At 41.1% G+C, this 21,751-nt stretch overlaps 1 protein-coding gene across 1 annotated transcript in view; it reads left to right on the forward strand.

Annotated features, from left to right (window-relative positions):
- The first annotated feature begins 383 nt into the window (after positions 1 to 383).
- Positions 384 to 21,751, forward strand: part of LOC309713245 (corticotropin-releasing factor receptor 1) — a 98,632-nt gene continuing 77,264 nt past the window's right edge. Inside the window, exons 1-4 of the mRNA XM_082544715.1 lie at positions 384 to 1,223; positions 10,266 to 10,353; positions 12,880 to 12,939; positions 13,303 to 13,428. Of these exons, the coding sequence (XP_082400841.1) occupies positions 1,194 to 1,223; positions 10,266 to 10,353; positions 12,880 to 12,939; positions 13,303 to 13,428 (304 nt within the window). The 5' untranslated portion in view covers positions 384 to 1,193. The remainder of the gene's footprint in view (positions 1,224 to 10,265; positions 10,354 to 12,879; positions 12,940 to 13,302; positions 13,429 to 21,751) is intronic.

Raw genomic sequence — 21,751 nt, forward strand, 5'->3', positions numbered from 1 at the left:
GTCAAGGCTTCATAAAAGGCGATGACACTTTATTACCAACTTTTATATATAGTTTATGTCCAAGCCTCATATGTCCTTGGCTAATACAGTAAAAACCCACCCAAGAGGAGATCTATTCAGAGTAATACTGACTAATAATAATAATAATAATAATAATAAGCATTTTTTTTCTTATCCTCTAACCTCTCTGGGACGCCCCACGCACACTAATGAGAACTTTAATATTAAGATTATTTGTAATTATTTTAATTGCTGGAGTCGCAAATTCATTCCCACTGAGATTTTATTTACAGTGATTTTGACGCTCATTTGTACTGAGTTGTATTTAAAAAGATCCCCGGGGATGCTTAACTTTATTGACACACTGGGAACCATCTGTCGATCTTGGCTCACAGCGAAATCTGTTGACTCTGCGCTCTGGCACTAATTCGTCAGGAAACGGGGGCACATGATAAAAGGGTTCCCTTCTCCTGGATGCTTGATAAGAGCACAGCGATGCGCGCGGAGCCTTTCACAAGCAGCTCACCCCGGGCTCGTCTGCTTTTAACTTTCTCGCAGCAGTGACGTCTAGATTGCGCGGGGGGTTAAAGATTAGGGTCTGGAACACGGGCAGTCATTGCATAATTAACTCCACGCAGAGGAATCGAGTTATTCCTCAGTCACACTGGATACACTCGACAAAGTGGCACAACGTGGGGGCGTTGTGGGGACGCTGTGCACCACCGCGGCGGCTCCGCGCAGGAGTCAGAAGCTGGATGGGAAGCCGGGCGGACGTTAGGCTGTAGCTCGGGGAAACCTGACGTGAAACCATGCGTGGAAAAGGAGTTTTAGTTCGTGGGCAGCTTTAAAGGTGCGATAGTGTTTGTCTGGATTCCGGTCCTGTTCACGGAGGCAGCGATTTCACGGGAAACCGACCCTACCAGAGAGGTGACAGGCTGCTACACCCCAGCTCCGCAGCTCCTCATTAAATGATCCTGACAGTGTCTAACCTCTGACATTACCCGGACATCTACACCCGGCCTAGCCACGCGGTTGTATTTTTTTTCTGGGTACAGTTCAGTCAACACCATCAGAAAACTGCGCTGCTGGGACTTTTTCCACTCCCAGTAACAAGGATAAAATACTTCAGTGAAGTAACAAGAAGACATTTAGTTCCACACATGGAAATTATGTGAAAAATAAAAGGCCTGGAAATGCGTCGCAAATGCTTTTATCTGCTGGGGGTAAGTTCTGCGTCTTTTTGCGCCTCCGCTTCGTCTTCTCGCCTTTGGACATTTAATTAAAACGTCCTAATAACAGCTCGGGGAAATCTGTGCTGTTATCGCTGATTGCAGTTGAGCACAGTCTTGGTGTGAAGGCTTTAACACTACCCCCCCATCCAGATGTCGGGTTTGGATATTGTCTCTGTCTCAGATTGCTATTTTAAATCAATTTTCATTAAAGGGACGAGAATCCGAGTTTGTCTGAACTAAAATGTTTTAACAAGGACAATAATCTCTCTCTCTCTCTCTCTTTTATGTGTAAATATATAGTTATAGCACTTTGCATCCTATGACTTTAACTAAGCGCTGAAGCTTTGCTGAAGCGTGCCGGTGCGTTTTTACTTGTAAACACTGAAACTTGAACCAGGACTTTGGGTTAAGGTGGCTTGAGAAAAACGATCCCAATGGCACGATTCCATACCCTCTGAAACCGGAGCTCAAGCACTGGTGAAGAAAAGGGGCAAAAAGCGGATCTGGGACACATTTCTGAGATGAAACTGGGTGTTTTAATGCAGCAAGTGCACTCCTTTAATATCGAACAAGAAAAGCGAGCGCGGTGATGTTGAAATTTCTCCAGCCCCATAACGCTGAGATCTGATATCACTCATGCTGTGACCCCTTCGTAGCAAAATGGAGAGCGAGCTGAGGCAAGAATAGGGACATGTGATTTGTTGCACTCACTTGCTGATGTTGTAGATGCCCGAGGTGAATTATTTCATCCACCTCCTGCCCATTGTGCAAAGTGCTGCTGCACTAAGAATAGTCAAGAATCCCGTGAGCCCTTTTTAAAAATCCCCCTGCTTTCTATTCGCGTCCCCATTGTTGTGATTTAAGACCCCACACTCACAGCAGCTCGCGTACTGAATGTCTACTGAGGTCATAAAAGAACAAACACCGGACTGTGTGCAGCTTTAAGGTGCGTGGATTTCTGTGCTGGAAATGGGGCCATTTAACGGTGTGGAAAGTAAAAGTCATGCGTGCAACATTTTATACAGTTAAGGAGTGAAGTATTTGCGTAGTGGTGCCTTTGCACACTCACCTAAATCAGATTAATGTCTGCATTATTGCATTGTTTGCACTGAATTATAGATGGAGCCGATCACATTTAGATGCAAAGCTGGGTGGCTGTAACTTCTCTTAAAATCTATTTTAATATATGTCACCACTTTTAGATACCCATCTGAGTTTGAGTAGGAAGCTGTTGGCAAGCACACCTTGAACAGGATGCCATCACAGAGCGATGTCACAAATCTACTCATGTGTTTGGACTGTGAGGAGTGTAGGGAGAACCAAAGACTGTATATAAAAGATGGGATGCATATTAAAGCTTCCGCATTAGCGTTTTGGCTGAAACTATGTATTCAGGTTTTTGGAAGCACGAGTTACCATATTTGAATAAAAGTATGGAGTGCTGATTCATCAGCTAATTCTGATGTAAACATGCTTTTAAATCAGTTAATGTTAAACATTTCCATATGGGAGTCTGTGAGGATTAGAGGAACTGCACATTTGGCACCAGTTCCACTCAGTTTTTCTCCAGAGCAGGTTGTTGGTTGGGTAGAACCTACAAGCTTTCCACAGAAAATCAGCAGCCAATCAGGAGCTTCAAACCAGGTATCCTCTTACAGTTAAGGCTCTACTGAGCGCCCTTCAGCAGGTGTAAGTTTCACAATGACAGATCTTTACTAAATAATTCAAAGTGATGACATAATTATGATGTCTTTATAAGTAGAATGATAATAGCTATTTCACTGTTTTGTTTACTGTGTTTTGTCTCATTTGTGGATACTTACAAGTATCGAGAAATGGAGAGAGACCGAAGTTTGCGAAACACTGCATCACGTGAAAGACAAACACGATCCAGAGATTTAAACGTTACGGTTATTGTAGGTACCTGTATGTGGCGACACCCTTATCACTGCGTGTTCTTCATAATAAAAACAATAGATTCCACATTATGCTGTGCCATTGTTCATATACACAAACAGTGTCTCCACCTGCTTTTATTTTGAATAGATTTTTATCATTCTCGTGCCAGAGCTGCCTCGTTCAGTCACGTTTGAGCGAGCAGCAGGAACGTTCGAGCAGAGTGACATTTCGCAGGTGAACCACACCTCAAACCTGCATCTGTTTTTTCCCGCTTCAGCATTTTTCCTCATGCTGGTTAATAAATCTCAGTCGAAAGCTGGTTTACGACTCTGCAGCAGATCCATGCCGGAGGACCCTTTAAAAGTGGAGACGGTTTTCAGCTGTAAATGCAGCCAAACTGATTCTCTAAATTAAAAGGAAAAGGATTAAAAACTGAATTAGAGTAAATACTGGAGGCATTGATCCGTCACTTTGTTGGCAAGAGCAACTGTGAATCATTCTGAATAGACTGTATGCCATAGCAGTAGATTGTTTTTATGTAGATACAATCTCAAATTTAAAAAAAAAAGGGCAAGAGGACTGTAAGCTGTAAAAAAGAAAGACTTTATTATGATCCGTATATGCATGAAAAGAGGCATTAAATGGCACATGGGACCCAGGAAAGTCTGGGATCAGCAGCTTTGTGCCCGTCCTCAGGCATCCATCCCGAGCGTGCCCACTTGGGAAGCCTCTTCCTCCACTGTTTTTATGCAGTGTCCTCATGTGATGTGGATCATGTGATTCAAACAAGAAGTGGAGATTTGTTTGTTTTATTTTTTTCTTTTGGGGTTTTTTTCAGTTCAGTATCTGATAGAGTAAAATAAATGCTTCTGAAACATCAGTACATCACTGGCGGTATACTCTTTCATGCATATGGTACTGAAATACTGCTTTTGGGATTTTGTCAATATGCACCTGTCCACAGTGAACCCTGCCTCTTGTTCTGTGGCAGCTGGACTACAGGCAGGGTAGCCACCCATTTAATAGTAAAAATACTTAAAACAAGGATGCTTTGTCATCTTTGTCATGATATAGTATCATCCTGATTCTGTATTAAGTTTATTACTTGTAAAGATGCATTTTATTGGCAAAAATAAAAAATTAAAAATTTAAACTGCAATTCCTCTAGTGACCACTTGAGGCGCGGTCCAAAAGTGAGTCAGTCTCTATGGAAGTTTTCCATGTGACATCATACAGACATTGCTCAGGAGTTGTCTACCATGTTAGATGTGATATAGCCACCACTGATGGGGAAAAAGGTATATTTTTGGTTGCAAACCGGGGGCTTCTTGTTTATGATTGCTGGAGGATTGTAGTGGTTCCCTGTAGTTTGCATAGAAGATGCCAACTTGCCTGCAAAGGCGCGCTGCACACCAGTACCCAAGCTGCAAAAAGAAAACAAAAAAAGAGACAAAAGCAGCACAAACTGCAAACAGACAATGTTCAAGTTCAAAGGTCCAACTTTATTGTAAGGGAAACAGACCAGAGGTTACCAGAGGGTCACTGTCCGTCTCCAAGCCTGTGCAGATGAGTGCTGAATAATCAATTTCCCAGCAATTCCCCAAAGTCCAGCAGCAACTCATCAGCTGGTCAGGGAATACACATTTTTCCCGCTTGACTGGTGGCTGCCTTTGGCCTTTGTGGCATCATGTCTGATAATTTCAGTCACTGAAATTGACCTCGTGACTAAGTTTTGTGGTTTTGGAGACTTTTTAAAATTATGAAATAACAAATTATTATTGTTCTAATAATAACGCTTCCTGTGAGGTAAACAACAAGTCTGTGCTCCAGTTTTGGTTTTACTCGTCTGTTGCACCTGCACAGTTTATAGATGCATAAACAGCGTCCAACCCACAGTGGAAATATGGCCACTTCTGAATGCAAAAAACAAAGTGATGTTGATCCCAGATGACAAATCAAGGCTTTAAATCAGTCAGTGACTGAACCGTCTTCTGTAGCGCCCTCTGTGTGTCAAAGCTGGCATTACTTTGCATGTCTTTCTCATTAATGCCTAAGGACTACTGCTTAGTGTTCACCTTTTCCTCTTTTAGTTCCGTGTTTGTCTTTGATGTTTCTTGTGCCAGACTTATTGCCACTTCCTGTTTTATTTTGGAAAGTTTTTTATGTGTTGGTCTTCCTGTCTTTGTCTTTTTTCCCCACGTTTTATGATTGTTTTCTCCACACTTGCTTGTTTCACCTTTGTCAAGTTATTCCTGTGTATTAGTTGGTAGTCCTGCTTCTTTTCTGCCCACTCTTATTGTTTCTTTTTTTTTTTTTTTTTTGCTTCTTGTTTACAGTGTGCAAAAATCCACCAAGCCAATCTTTTTTTTGTTTGGGATACTCATTCCTTCATCCTGAACCTGCGTCCTTTCCCTGAACTTTGGATGAACATTTCACACCAGGTGTTTGGGACTAATGACCCAAGCCTGTCCTTTACATGAACCTCAACGATTTGACGCGGTTAAATCACACATAAAACGTGGAAAACATGCACACATGACATACGAGGTGTGGGCCAGAAGCAGTGTGACATTTATACACAGGTGAGTGCGTACAGTAAAGGCCACTTAAGAGTGTTTCTAAACTCTTTCAAGACCAAATATAATTTTCTAGAGAAATTAACAGAAGCTAAAACGGTTCATATGCATTCATGGCAAAAGATGACTTTTTGCTGCCCTGTATTTCTAGCGAGTCATTAGAATTTCTTCTCCAGTTAAAGAAATTAATCATGAAACTGTGATGTTACAGAAAACAAAGTTTAAACTCTGAGTATTTCTTTCATTTTGATTTGAAAAAATCCTGCTGTTTACATCGTGTGTCAGTTTGTAATTAAATGGAAGGAGGTGGATGGTCGGTCTCTGCACCCTGATACCTGCCCAGGACTCACTGAGCGTGAAACAGACACAGCAAGCGACCCAGAAAAACCTTCCGTGAAATCTGGGCCGCTCTAGCATTTTATATGATGTGACTTCATACAGTGTGAATGCTTGACGCTGCTGTGACCAGCAGGTATGAATGTGCTTTTGATACAGGAAAAAAAGTGAGGATTTTTGATGAATTTAAAGCACCCTTTCCTCCATTTTTCTCTCTGAAGACGGGTGAAATGTTTAACGTTTCAGGTGCTGTATTATTAATGGGGATGTTTTATTTACGGAGGAAATGAAGCATTGGCTTCGCAGGTAATTGTAGCCGCACCCTCTTGGATCCGCAGGGATCAGCCTGTATGCTCAAGGACAGCTGGGCGGAGATGTAACAGAGTTTGGGGTCACTCTGAGAGGCTGAACAAAATCAAAACTAATGATATTTTACAGTTTGTGTCTCTTCCGCCGCGTGTAGAAGGGTGCTGACAGATGCTGTGAATTCAGCAGTGAATCAGCTGTTAGATGTCACTGGTGCAGAACTATTTTTTTTCTTGTTGTGTCGCCAGCCTTCATTATTTGGATGCTTTCCAGTCGAGTCACTGGTCCAGGACGAAGGGATTTCAGTTGTGTTTGGATGAAATATTAATCCAACCACTGAATTCCACTGTGCTGGCATTTAACAAAGCCATAAATACAGGTTCTCCTGTTCTCCGTCCCGGAATAGAGCAGATGTTATCTAATGCTGTTATCAACTGTCGTCTCTTGAGACCCAGAGTCTGTAGTTTTAAAGAAAAATCTGCATTATTCAGTGTTTTCACCTCCTGCATAGCTGAAAAAAGGCTGATAGTAGCGCGATCCAGTAACAGAAAGACTTTAAATTTAGCATCAAAAGTCTTTAAGAAGTCATTTCTTCGTATCAGTGAACACAAGATTAGTGGGCTATGAGTGCAGATGATGAAATGCTCCAAATTTTGGGGGCATTTGCAGCTGTTAATTTATGCATCATCCACTCGAGGGACAGAAGGCAGTTACTGATTTTTAAAACAATACACAAATACCATAAAGGTCTTCCACACTGATATGATTTTGTTTTAAAAAGACCACCTGCTCTCATTCCTAATGCATCGAATACAGCTGCTTTCCTCCAGGCTTCTGGCTCTTGTGTTCAGGCAGTTGTAAGACACAATAAAATGTTCATAAAGGAACCCACGTTTAGGGTGAACTCACACAAGCTAATGATACACAAGCATGTTTGATCCCTAAAGTCCAGTTGTTTTTTCTGATTGGATCTAATGACAAGTCTTAAGGAACTTGTTACATACAATCCTGTAAAAAAGTGTTTTTCTCCTTCCTGATTTCTTAGATTGTTGCATATTTGTCACCTTATATATTTCAAATCATCACACAAATCTCAATATTAGACACAAATAACCCAATTTAATACAAACCTACCACACCTGTGTGAAAGAACAGCTGCTTCCTAAACATAATAACTGCTCATCTCAGTTTTGGCAAGAACTCCAATCAAGCATGTGCGATAACTGGCAATGAGACTTTCACAGCACTGTGGAGGAATTTTGGCTCCCTCTTCTTTGGAGAATTCTTTTAATTAAGCCACATTGGAGGGTTTTCCAGCATGAGCCATACCAGAGCATCTTGATCTGATTTTTAAGACTTTTGACCAGGCTACTCTAAAACCTTCACTATTTCGAGTCATTCAGAGTGCTCAAAGAGTGGATCACTGTTCTGTTACATATCGAAGTCCTGAAGCAGCAAACAGCTCCAGGCCATCACACTTCCACCACCATGTTTGACCGTTGGTATGATCTTCTTGTTAGTTTTACGCCAATGCAACAGAATTGAAAGTTCAGCCTTTGTCTCGTCAGTCCACAGAGTATTTTCCTAAAACTGTGTGAGGGCTCTCACTGTGGTTCACTGGAGTACCTTAGAAATGGCTTTGCAACCCTTTACGGACTGACAGATATCAGTGATGTTGTTTCTCAGCTGTTTCTTTAGATCATCGTATGATGTGCCGCACTTTTGTCGGGCAGCTTCTGTTTAAGTGGTTTCTTGATTCAACAGGTCTGGCAGTAATCAGGCCTGTGTGTGGCTCATGAAATGAAACTCAACCTCCAAAAAAAAAATGCAGTTAATCATACAGTGAGCGACGAATCAAGAATTATCTTTTTTTTCCTTTACACTGGACCAGCTCTGTTTGTGTAGCTTCTTTCCCTTTAAAACAGACTCGTTATGTTAAAACTGCATTTGTATTTAGTCTAAAATTTAAAATTTGAGGTAAAAACTTTTTCCCAGCTCTGTTAAGATTACTTCTTTTAACTGTTAGTAATACTTCATATTACAGAATCACCTGCTGAGAACGGCAACTTTTTTGTGCTTTTGTTGAACTTTGGCACAAAAGTTTGCACACTTTGGTTATCCTGACCGAACTGACATCACCTCGCTGCATATCGAGTTCATATTGGTAGCATCTCCACTATATAACCAGCAGCAAGCTTATTAATTTCCTTGGAGTGAAGCTAGCCGGATGCTGGTACCGCGGGTCTTTCATTCTTTGCATCCTCCTCCTCAGCACTGGAGCTGCTGTGCTGAGTGTCTGTCCTTGATCAGATGTGAAGAAGAGCTCTTTGCAGCTGACAGACACTTATTATCACCCAGGCACAATTTGCATTTCACTGCAATGTCGTTTTACTTTTCATCCACAAAAGCTTTCAGAGTGATGCGAGTGCTTCTGTGACGTAAAGGCTGTCCTTTCACTGACATTAGCACGCAGCTACCTGCTGAGGAAAAGGACACAAATATACGTTTTCGCTTTTGTTTTGTTTTGTTGGACCAAAAAGACAGTGGAAGTGTGGGAAATATATTTCCACATTTCTTATGTGAATTATGTGGTTCCAGCCAGCCTTTAAACACTGAATCATTGTTGGCTGACCGTTTGTTGTTACTTGGCCGCCTGCTTGACGTCCTCCCGAGACTTTATAGCAACGGAAAACTTGATCATGAGAAATGTTAAAGTCATCTTTTTTTTTTATCAGAAAAGAAAATCTAGGATGAGTAAGAAACCCCAAAAACAAATATATCAAAAGCTCATACTCACAGTGTCTTGCTGTCATTGGAGGACTGATAAAAATAGTCTTTGTACACGGAGTGAACTTTGTGTGGATGTTTTCACTGATTATGCTGCTCTCTTGGGTTTGCTTTACAGTGACTCTATTTGTGTCTTACTTCAGTCCAGGTTCATAGTTGGTTCAAACTTTTTACCAGTAATTTAATTGAATTCAGTTTTATTTACACAGTGTCAAATCACAGCAACAGTCGCCTCAAGGCACTTTATATTGTAAGGTCGACCCTACAATAATACATACAGAGAAAAACCCAACAATCATATGACCGCCTATGAGCAAGACCTTTGGCGACAGTGGGAAGAAAAAACTCTTTTAACAGGAAGAAACCTCCGGCAGAACCAGGCACAGGGAGGGGCGGGGCCATCTGCTGTGATTGGTTGGGGTAGCAACCAGCAGTATGTTTCTGCCTACATCGGGAAAAGGATGGCTAACGGCTTGGCTCGACAGAGATGGTTAAAATCTTAAATCACATTTTAAACTTAAAATTGGGTTTAGAACTTCTCACTCCTGTTGCAAGCTAGTAAAACTAGGCTAGTCTACACTTTCTCAGGGAGGCAGACCTCCGGACCTGAGTTTGTGGGAAGGTGCAGAGCTTCATATCATGAAACTACGAAATCTGTTTCACTCGGGCCTGATGTCCACATCCACACCCGTCTTTATAAAAAAGTACTACACCAGCTGATATTACAGAGTATTATGTGGCCTTAATGGTAACAAAGTCGACTTGGATGTGGCAGAACAGGATTGCCAGATGTGTTGTGATGTTGATGTTTGTCAGATGAGATAAGACGCCGTTAGCTCGTGCTGCTCGTTGTTGATGCTGGGAGTGGAGAGGGCATTGAGTCAAAGCCCTCCGTCTAAGTGTTGCATCCTTTGAATTTTTATGGAAGGTTCTTAACATAGCAGTCACTCCGAAGGCTATCAGAGGCAAGGCGGTCATGCCATGTCTCCCAAGTTACATCACAATTCGCCAAAGCATGCCCAATAAAATCTTCTCAATCACGAATAAAGTTGTATGTTTAATGTGTGCGTGTCAGACTGAAAGAGCAGGACGTATTTGATTGACCTCTGTGACTTTCCTCTGTTTGCAGGTGTGCGCCATCATGAGCCTCCTGCCATCAGCCTCGTTAGCAGATCTGACATGTGAAGCTCTGCTCATGCTGTCGGGGAACGTCTCGTGTAAGTTCTGGACAAACAACAGCTGGATTTTTATTACAGCAGCACGGCTACAGCAGCTGTTACAAGCTTTTAAAAGGCGCTCATTTCCCAGTACTGTCCAGCCAGTTTGTTCTAGCTGCCCCACTGTTAGTACACTTGAGATTGAATTGATTTTCAGTCTTTTCCATTTCATGGCCATAACCACTAAATGTCAAACCCTCATCCTCAGTCACAACTTCCCCCCTTGTGGATATTAGAAAACCGTTATTTTCCTACTATTCCGTTTCCTCGCAGACCTCTGCAGCACACCCAGAGGACTCACACAAGCACGCACAAATGCACAGGAATGATGTTCTTGTTATTTGCCCCAGGATACAGTCATAAAATCATTCCAGGTAGCTCTTAACAGAGTAATGATAACGCTCTGTTATCATGCTGTCACCCTGCTCAGCTGAACCGATTTCATTTGCTTCATAATTCATCAGAAATTATCTGCAAAGGAAATTAAATTATTATTTTTAATTATCTTTATTTGTTTTGGTAAATCTGTTAAGACGTTATTTAAATAAAAATGTTCATGATCTGATGTCAACAGTCCAAAACCCAAAAATATCCAGTTTATTAAGCTATAAAATTATTAAACCAATAAAAGATCGCATTCTTAACTGGAATTATATGGGTTTCTTTTAATGGGGGCAAACCACAGAAACAGAAATAGTAATGAGAAGAATTTCTCATTAAGTCGACTCTGTTCCCTGTAGAAACAGTGTTTTTTTGTTTGTTTAAAAAAATGTGTTAACATAACATGACTACACAGTTATTTTCTGTCTTATGCTTCTGCTATTTATGAACTATGGATTTTGGCAAGCTGTCGCTCCAATCTTGGCCAATGGAGACATGTGTTACATTTTTAGTCCCAGGCCTCGAGATTCAACTCAGTGGCATGCAAAACTTGCGTCACATCCATATGTCACATGTCGCATTTATATTTAGTTAAATGCAATAAAATTTAGTTTGGATACGATAGTTACGTTCATGCAAATCTTTTTTTAATTGCAAGCATCGACTCTTTGGTTGCAGAAACAGGAGTTTTGCCTGTTGATTATCTAATTTTCAGTTCACGGGTGACAGACACAGGTGAAATCAAATGGGCCCAAGCAGTAAATCATATGTTAACCTGTTCAAATTTCCTATTTTCCATATGCAAAGAAAGAGAAGTAAATTCTGACACCAGCCTGAGAGGTTAATGTGTGATTTTATGTAAGTAAGCAAGAATACACTCAACTACTAAGCAGCTACACTCTATTACACTCTAATAATACTTACATCACAGCTTCACATCTGGAAAACTGGTACATTTTGTTTTTAAACTTCACCTTCCAAAGTCTTCCAAAGTCCCACTCGACCCTCTGGGCCCTGCGTTTGACATCCCTGATCGAAACAAAAGTACTGGGACATATTTCTGAACCTTTAAATTCACCTGTTTTCTGTCCCAAGGGTGCATAAAATCCCCAACAAAGCCATCTGCCTTTATTTGTGAAAGAATCTGTGAAATTACACCACGGCGTAATGGACAGAAATCTTGAAGCTGTGATCAGATGACACCCAAATCCACTTTTAGCTTTTCTGGTCGACCCGCCGTGTTTGAGAAATGCAGAGTATGACCCAAAGAGCACTATCCACACAGTCAAGCATGGAGGTGGAAACGTTATGCTTTGGGGCTGTCATTCTGTTAAGGGTATGGAACGACTTCAACACGTCGAGAGGGCCGTGTACCGTAAAATCCTGGATGAGAACCTTCCCTCATCCAGAATCATAAAGGTCGGAAAATGGGTTTTCCAGCAAGACAATATCACCAAGGCAACAAAGGGGCAGCTAAAGAAGTCATACAGTGGCCTAGCCAAGTCATATCATGCAAATCTATTTATAACTTTTATATAATATGTGTGTTTTTTCAGGATTTCATTCAGGATTCATCATTAAAATGAAACTAACAAAAAATTAGAACTTGTTCATTCAGCCGGGGATCAGCAGGAGATTATTATTTCCCTCACTGTACGTCAGCCTGTAACCTTTAAACGGTTAAAGCTACCCTGCTTTTAAAAATGTAAAACAAAATCCTTTTATGCATTTGAACAAATGGCCAGTGGCAGCTTTTATGCACTTTTCATATTTTACTTTGTTTCATTCATTTTCTTGCCACACGTGGGTGTGAAAAGTGGTTTGGAAACCTCAAATGAAAGCATTAAAATTAAGTGTCACCTTTCCCCCTGCAGAACGTCCTTATCTCCGGATCCTTCTTATCTAATTCCTCTTGAGTTATTACAGAAGTAATAGTCTGACCCTCGGGGCATGTCTGGATTCATATTTGCTGCTACCGTCCCCTTATTGCTGGAGGAAAGGTCTGTCATCAGTGTTTACCGTTGCCCTTTCGTGCTCACCCTTTGTAGCTGTTAAGCTGAATCTAATGAGATTTTCATTGCCTCTTCTAAACTGAGCAAACAATGATTGAGGTTATTGATGAAGCTGTTTCTCTCTGGGTTGCAGTGCAGTCCCTGGCCGCCACCTGGAACCAAACCCTGAGTAACGCCACAAGCCAGTGGAGCGGTGAGTTGAGACGCGTGTGAAACCGATTCCCCGCACACTTACTGCAGAGCTGAGTTGTTGTTAGATACCCCGCAAGGGGAAAGCAAGTTTGATCGGAACTCAGATTATAAAGGACTAACATCAAAGAGGAAAACAATGCTGGAAATAGACGTGGCGTAGTGCCACAGGAGACGACGTTCAGCTCGGCAAAGCACAGGAGTAATCATTAAATCCTGTGTACACAAACAGCTCATTCTGATACCATATTTGTTGCCAGGATCTTTGGAGCATTATCTGGATTTCATGACATCTATATGCGGTTATGAAACATGACGGGAATGCGTGCACGTCCGTGTCTGACGCTTTTCTGTCCCCGCGCTTCAGGCTCGGGAATCTACTGTGAAACCTCCATCGATGGGATCGGCACCTGCTGGCCCAGGAGCAGCGCGGGGCAGCTGGTGGCGCGACCCTGTCCTGAGATGTTTTACGGCGTCCGGTACAACACCACCAGTAAGTCAATAAGCTGTCACCTCCTGCCCGCCTGCCTGCAGAAAAAAGCAAACCCAGACACAACTGATTCAAAACATGATTTAATACGATCCCTGCACCCTGCTTCGCCCTACCCCCACACTCAACGTCCCCTTGGGCAAACCCTGTTTGCGTAATTGTTTATACAGAAATTAGCATGAGCATACAAATTAGCAAAAGACGCAGAAAAGAGAAAAAAAAAGTGTACACAAGTGCAGATAACACACCATGAAGTGTCAAAGCTCAAAACAAAACATGACGAGGCGAGGCGAGGCGAGCACCCGCTGTGAAAAATGATGCTTTTGTATGAGGACTCAAATGATTCCAAAAAAAAGAAACGCAGAGAGAAAATCTAAAGATAAATCACCGCTGTCTGAGACGCTTAAGCCTATTAACTCTCCGGGACTCTCGACAATTGATTGTGTTGTTTCTTTTTTTTTTTCATCTTGGAAAATTAATAAAACGCTAAAAAATGAAACTACAATTTACTTTGTGGCCCATTTGCATATAAACTATTGTTATAATTTAAAAGGCTTTTTGACAGTAGCAAGAGAGACAGGCGGGATTAAATAAAAAAGGAGGGGTTCAAACAATGGAAACATCGAGGAACAGGAGAAAAATTAGTCTTCATATATTTCCACAAAAAAACCGAAGCCTGGCTCCTAGAAGTGACTTTATTTATGTGTCTAAATCAGATAGAAGAGGTGGCTCATGTTTCTGCCAAACTATTCTTCAGCTCATCCTTAAAAAAGTTTCTTCTAAGGTCAAACTCTAAGTGCAGATAAAACACTGTTTGCCCTTAACTTATGAGTTAGGAGGTTGTTTATGTTGTGGCCCTTTGGGAGCTGTCAGTCAAACTCGTGCCACTCAGAGGAATGGAGCCCTCGCAGCATTCCTAATGTATCTTCAAAGATTTTTTTCAGCAATTTAAGGGTACAGAGCCCTTATTTAAACAGTGAAGCCTCAAAAATGTGAAGCTAGGCTTCAGCAACAATCAGAGACTAAGATCGTGAAACCGTTTAGTTATTTTCCCTGCAGGATCATTTTTTTCCCAGATAGTGTGAGAATACTTGCTATTATCTTCTTAAAACTCAATGTTGCATGTTTAAAATTGCTAATTTTCTGCTACAAAAAACCACAAACCACAAGTATATTCAGCTTTCTGTCATAAATGACAAAGAAAAATGTGTACGTGCGCTGCATTTGTACTTGTTTTGAAGTTGTGACTTGTTTTCTCAGAGACCCTTTCGCCACTAACTTCAGCCATAATCACTTGTTTTTAACACTTTATTGGATATTTTATCACCGCAGTGAAGGCATTTCTAGTGCAAACAAGGTCACAGTGTTTTCAGCTTGACCAAAGACCCTTTAGCATTCACACATATTGAAAGCTTGCAAAGCATTTTGCAGTGAAAATAGTCTGCAGCACGTAGTGATTTGACATGTGTGTTCCCTTGTGTTGTGTGCCCAGGACCTTTAGTCTTACATCCTGAAGGGTTTTATAGTTTGAATCATGAGGCTTTGTGCTTTTTGTGCCTTTTTTTGCTATTCAAAGTATGACAGCAGGACCTGCACCGTTGGATACCCACCCAAATAATAACACAGGTGCCACTGAAGTTTCCCAATTTCTTGAATCAATGAGGAAATTTTGCTTCTGCGTGATGTGAAAAATCCTAAAATTGACGTAAATGCTCATGCTTCGGTCTCTTAAACATCAGCAGTGCTACCAATAACACTTCTGCGCTATAGACCAGGCGTGGCAGGGCATTGGTAAAAATCCATGTCTGCTTACTGGAGCCATCTAATGTCACCTGGAGGCAGACACAAAAATATGTGGAACAGCTAGTAATGCGGGCCACTCCTGTTCTTGTTTGTGTGGCTGTTGGCACAGACTGTATGTAAAAGACAATAGGAAACCTCTGGAGCTTAAAAATGAAGCCAAAAAGAACCACAGTTCCATTAATGACCACTTGAGGAAGGCTCCAACAGCGAGTAAGCGTGTCAAAATGTCCAACTTTACAGCAGAAACAAGCATCTTTATTGCGTGATGGTCCTCATAACAACTCTGAAAAAGTTGCTTTTTTATAAACGTATCCACCTGCATACTAGAGTTGATTGGTAGGTTTCCTGATGCCTCGGACTCTGCACGGTCTCATCTACTACTTCAAGTCATTAAACTGGCACTCTCCACAGTCTGAGTGCTGTTTGGAGCTAATACAGTGGCTCACTGGGTGGTACAGATCGTGCAAAAAGTTCTAGAAGGTGGCGACTTCTCTGGTTGGAAAAACGAAACATGGTTATGTAGACGTCTACGGACAACGTCCCCTGGCACCATCGCACTGTGAACTCTGTCTGTAACTAGAGTCAAGTTTTATTAAATTTAACATGAATTTAACTTTTGAAAGATTCAATTCAGAGCAGATTTTTCTGTGCTTGAATAGCTGCCTTTTCTCGATGTCTAGTCTTTGTTGAATAGCTCCAAGATGTAAGTTTGAATGTAACCTGGATAAACAAGATGAATCAAAGCATTCTTTATCTAGAGAAGAGAAAGAAAGGCAAGAAATAATATACCACTAGCTCTTAAGTGCATTTCTCATCCTGATGTACTAACTGAGCGTGACATTGACCTGAGCATAGTTTCAAACAATAATAAGCATTTTTATAGCACCATTCAAAGGAAAAGTTGCAAAGTGCTTCATGGGACAAACAGTGATATAAAGTTTTAAAACAGGTAAAGGTGAAACAACATTAGGTCAGTAATGAGGTCGTGAGCTTAGTTTCAGACGGTGTTTTCTACTCTCGGCTCTGTATGACATCGAAGAGAGTGGATATCCCTAATATGGTCATCTCAGGCATATGGCTCCACCTACTGTTCAAACCTTTCTGTTTATGGGCTTCAGCCAATCAGAAGAAACTTGTCTTAAAGGGGGTGGAGCTAGAACAGCTTGTTTCATACAGAGGAGTAGCACCAAGGCCCCATTTAAGAAAGAAAAAAGATTTTGTGAAACGTAACTCATGCAAGGCTACTTGAGTCCATGAATAAAATATGGAGTTTGGATTGAATTCAGCATAATGAAAATTTATACCTTCAGAAGCACTATATTTTTATGATAAAATAAAGTACACAATTTAAGGGAAGTTATAAAGAATTGAACAAGTTTTATAATTAAACGGATCTATATTTATTTAATGTTGCGCTTAAAGACTGTATAAGAGCATGTCTCATAAATATTAACTATGATTTACTGGGTGTAACAATAGGCATCCCTGCAATTATCCTCAAGTGGATCAGCAGCCTGTGATGTGTGCCGGGACACTGCGGCACTGTGAAGGTAATGCAGACCTTCAGAGACATACAGTAAACACAAATAGCTAAATTTATGAGATGAAAGCCTGCGTGTTTCTGTGTGTTTCTGTGTGTTTCTTTGGTAATTTAAAGTCTAAACCTCCCACAGGATCCAGACGATCCATTTGAGAGAGAAAGAGAGCCGCGCTGCAATTCAGGCAAGGCCCGCTGGTAATTTGACACTGCGAGGTTCATTTCACCTTCAGGATTATCATAATCTCCATTGAAGTGTAGCCTAAAAGCCTAAAAAAGACCGGCCATCAGCTGACTATGCCAGCGAAGGTCAACAGTGGAGGAAGCGTTCATGGATGAAGCTGAAAGCTGTTCGGGATGCAGGATGATGACACAATGCTGATTTTAAGTTTCATTAAATTCTCTGCGATAATATGAGCAGAACAGACGACAGATAAAGCCGGCGTGCTATAATTTGAGGTGTATTTTTAGCATGAATGCATTATTAATCAGTATTGATTGCTGATTTTCACAGCGGAGGTCAGCAGAGATACTCGAGCTGTTTGCTGTCCTTTCGTTATGCACAATGGGTTGTTGATTTGAGAGATAAATGCTCCCTGCGACCTTAAAGACTCCTGTCAGGCATCAGTTAAGGACGTTCTAACTCTCAATTTTCATTCAGGCTCGTACAGTCACCACTTTGAGCTGACGCTGGCAGGTCGCTGGGATGCTGTAACGCTGAGGCCAGGGCTAAAAACTTTCCTTCACTGTAACTTTATTCAGAAAACACAAATTTAAAATGTGATGGAGCTCAGTTATCAAAGAGCATACACGTTACTTATTTTATTCTTGAGTAGCTTTGCATGAATAGTTATTTTTTACTCCTCATTTTATCTACTATAAGCTTTTTTAATACCTCAGATTTAATCTGATTGGCTGACCCTTAAGCGTTTGAACAGCAGGTGCCTGGTGCTCTGTAGTTTTATGTCATACAGAGCCAAAAGTAGAAAAAACTGGCTGAAACTGAGCATATGGGGCAGCCCGAGCTTTCAGCTCACAGGGTTAATTCTGCATCCAGTCTTGTAAAAGTATAAATATGATGGAAAATAAGGAAAAGCATAATAGGTGGTTGTGTTATAAGGAGCAATGTATTATCCAAAACACAATGTTTTCCTGAACTGATAAAAGTAGTTTTTAGTACCCAAAAGCAAATAGTAAATTAAACACAGCATCGACTCTCTCTAGCAGTGGTCTTATCTGCAGAGGGACAGTAACTGTTGCCCCAGGACGAGAACACTGGACAAGCCTTTGTTTTTGCACTTGATGGACTCATCGTGAAAACCGTGGAAATCCATTTATAATACCAGCGTCACTAACAAGCACAAACACATTTACATGCTGTTGAAGAGAACTGCTTTGAATATGATAAAAATCTCTGTAATTACAGAGAAGATGAAGATGGTTTGAAACCACCAGTCAGAAATATGCATGTTAGGTTAGTTTGGGATTCTAAATTGGCTGTAGGTGTAAAGGTGCCGAATAGTTTCTTTATGTATTTGACGTGCACCTGTCCAGGGTGTACTCCACCTCTCACAGTCATCTGGCTCTAGCTCCACGGTTACCGTGATTTGGATAAGCGGCGAGCACACAGAACAGCAAATGGTCAGTAACTGCCTGATAAACGCTTGTCACTGAGAAAACCAATTTTACCCAGCAACAGGAAGCAACCTTCTACATCCACTCGCCTACAAAACAAGACATACAAAGAGGTATATGAGGTTGCACTGAAAGGCTCCTAGCAGGTGCTCTGGCAGCTAGCACACTGCAACTTGTCTGCAAACACTTGCAGACTTCTCACTAAGCAGCAGTGAAACTGTGAAACCAGAAACATTTGCAATCACTGTGAAAATCACACGTTTTGAAACGCAGTGGTTTCAGCAGCGAGGCACAGCTTTTACATCAACTTTAGCCATTTCTGATTTGCATTGCTATTTTTTTTTTTAATTTCACTGGAGCTCATTGGCTAGTTAGCCAGCATTTTTATCTCCCATGGAAACCACAGGAAACTGCAGCAATACAATGACAGCAAGCAACTTCTCACAACTACTCACCAACCATTCAAGTACACAAGTCTCCTTATAGGTGTCCAGGCAGTGAGACAGTCTGTCTGAAATGGATGGATAACTTATCATTTGTCATCTATTGTCAGGATTTCCAGCTTCTAGACACAGCCAACTCTCATAGTAAAACTTGAAATAATAAAAGAAATTATCTTTTTGTTTGGACACAAATGTAGTCCAGGATCTTCAGGATGGACCTGATGTATCCTAACTCTAACCAAATCATTTATTTCATGGCAAGTAGAATATCATTAATTTAATTATTAATGTATAAAATAATATGAATGAAGTATAAAAATCTTTTACGTGTGAGATGCAAATCCACATCTCTATGATTTCCTCCCTCGCCAACATCCCCCCAACCAGATGTGGACTTTTTTTCACCATTTAAAAGTGGAAAATAGAAATTGCACACACAGACACGAATCAGGACACATGAGACGAGACAAGTGAAAAATTGTGTTAAACGACAAAAACGTAAGGGTGGGAAATTTGCATTCACAGGCCAGATCCATGTCCCACATAATGAATGAGTGGACTGGAGGTTGTGGCTGCTGTACGTTTTACTGAGAGGAGTGAATTTTGCCATGATATAAAATGCTCTCTGTTTCTGGCCACGAGTGTTGCTCCTCTCCTAGATATAAAGGTCAGATCTTTTCATTTGCCTGTAAGCAAACACTGACTGAGCCGTGATGGCACCAGTTAGCTTCATCTTCCTGGAGGTCTTAGTAGATTTCGGGAAGATGTGCGTTTTGATGTGGCCGAGCGCTCATTTAATGATCACTGTTGCCCCAAATCTTTTCACTTTTTCCAGCCATCATGAAATCATTCCAGCTGAAGATAGACAAGCGAGATCAGGATTATCCCAGAGCGATCCTTGGAGAATTACAAATCCCGCGCTCATGCATATATCACGGGTTTAGTGTCTAATGATAATTTCAGCACATTCCAGGGAGTAAATTAAGCGCCTTCTTTTAACCACGAGCACATGTAAGATGTTATGAATGGGACTTGGATTTCTTACAGGAGCTTTTACAGCCGAGAGAACGAGGTGTTTTGTGGAGGCGTCGGGAAAGCGTTGCCTGATATTTACGAGCACTCGGTGTGGCCGTGAATCAAAATAGTATCCGAAGAATGTGGAGATGCAGGCTAAACAGCCTGTTACAAATTTGTTCCACTAGATTTCGTAGTTAGATTTACTGCCACCCCGATCTCTATCAGTTCTTCTGTTTCTGTGTGCTGCTGTTTAACACGCTGTCCCGAGCTTCAGCCTCTTGTTGTATCAGAGGACACGACTGGGGATTATGCCTGACAGGAAAATGTCTCGGGGTTTGTAACTGTGACAAAGTTTAAGAGATATCAGATCTAAAAAGATCAGCTTGCACCATCTGTGGTCGATAAGGTCCAGTGCAGCTACGGAGCCTCTGCTTAAGCTGCAGGGTGTACAGCTGTTTATTCAGGCTTGAGACTGAATCCACGCTCTGCCTGGGTTACAGCGAAAGAGACACAAGTTTGTAGTTTTTTCATTGTTAGTCTTGTTTTCTGTGCTTTACAAAAAGAAAAGGATAAAGAAAGAAAAGTAGCAAAGGGTACAAATGTGCTTAGTTTGAGCAGAATGGAGCCAAACTGTCTTCTTTATTTTTCAAACTAAGCATGTGACTCGCAGCAAACCTAAACTCAATCTATGCACACGTAATATAAGGATCTCTATGGTTTCTACCCTAACCCTGATATATAAATAACTCTTAAGCTCAGTTACAGTGAGTTTTTTATACCCCGTTGTTTTGTATATTGTCAGTGAGAGCAGATATCACTAATATTATCAGGCGCATAGATCGTAGAAGCCCCACCCACCTGCGTGTCAGCCAATCAGAATAACATTTGCTTAGAGATAAAAAAGAGTTTATTTCACACTGAAGAAGAGTTAGACGGCTCCACCATGGTCCAGTGTGATATAAATAAGGATTACTTTGAACTGTGAATCATGCAAAGCTGCTCTAGCAGAGTCCAAGTATGAAAGCACAGACTGGCACCTTAAAAAGGTTTCCACCATCTGAAACTTGACGCTTTGTGGTTTCAGATGATCTGTAATCAGGGTTAATGCTACTTAAAAGATGGCAGCAGATTTTTAAAAAATGTTTTTAAATGTTTGGCAGATGTTGTTAAAATTTACAGGGTATTTTAGTACATAAATTAAAATAATTAACTACCCAGTTGGTCAAAATGTGACTGAAATCATGCACAAGCCCACTTTGCACTCTTTGTTTTTGATCATTTTTCTAAAAGATTGTTATTTTATTTTTATTTTGTTCAAAGTGTCACTTCGTGTGATTCTAAAGAATGACAATAATAATAATAAAAAGAATTCAATGCATGTAAGAAAATAAGTCATATTTTCCAACCACCAAAAGAAGAAACGAGGTCTGAGTGCGATCACAGTGAAGTATATCTTGGCATGGGAAGGAGCAGTAAGTGGTATTGGGGCAGTAATAAGTGGCTTTAGGTGAGGACGAGGGCCACGGTGAGTCCTGAGCGGGCACTTAAAAGCCTGAGTGGATGTTCTGCTGGCCTCAGATCCAGAGGGAGATTATTCCAGAGTTCAGGTCCACGAGTGCAAAAGTCAGCTTCCCTGTTAGTCTGAGTTACGGGTACAAAAAAAGATCTTGGCTACATTTCAACCGCAGATCAACACCAGTGCCAGAGACTAATCCAGGAAAAGATTTACAGACAAGAAAAAAGGGTCTTAAACTGGAAGTTACAGCAGTGATGTGGATTCTTTTCTCTGCTCCAGTTACAGATAACACAGCGGGTCATGAACCGGACTCAAAAACCACAATATTAAGGCTGCTATGCAGCAAACTTGTCCTCGTCCTGACCCATTTGGATG

This window comes from Aulonocara stuartgranti, assembly GCF_965226115.1.
Source record: "Aulonocara stuartgranti genome assembly, chromosome: 8".
In the NCBI taxonomy this organism is placed as follows: Eukaryota; Metazoa; Chordata; class Actinopteri; order Cichliformes; family Cichlidae; genus Aulonocara; species Aulonocara stuartgranti.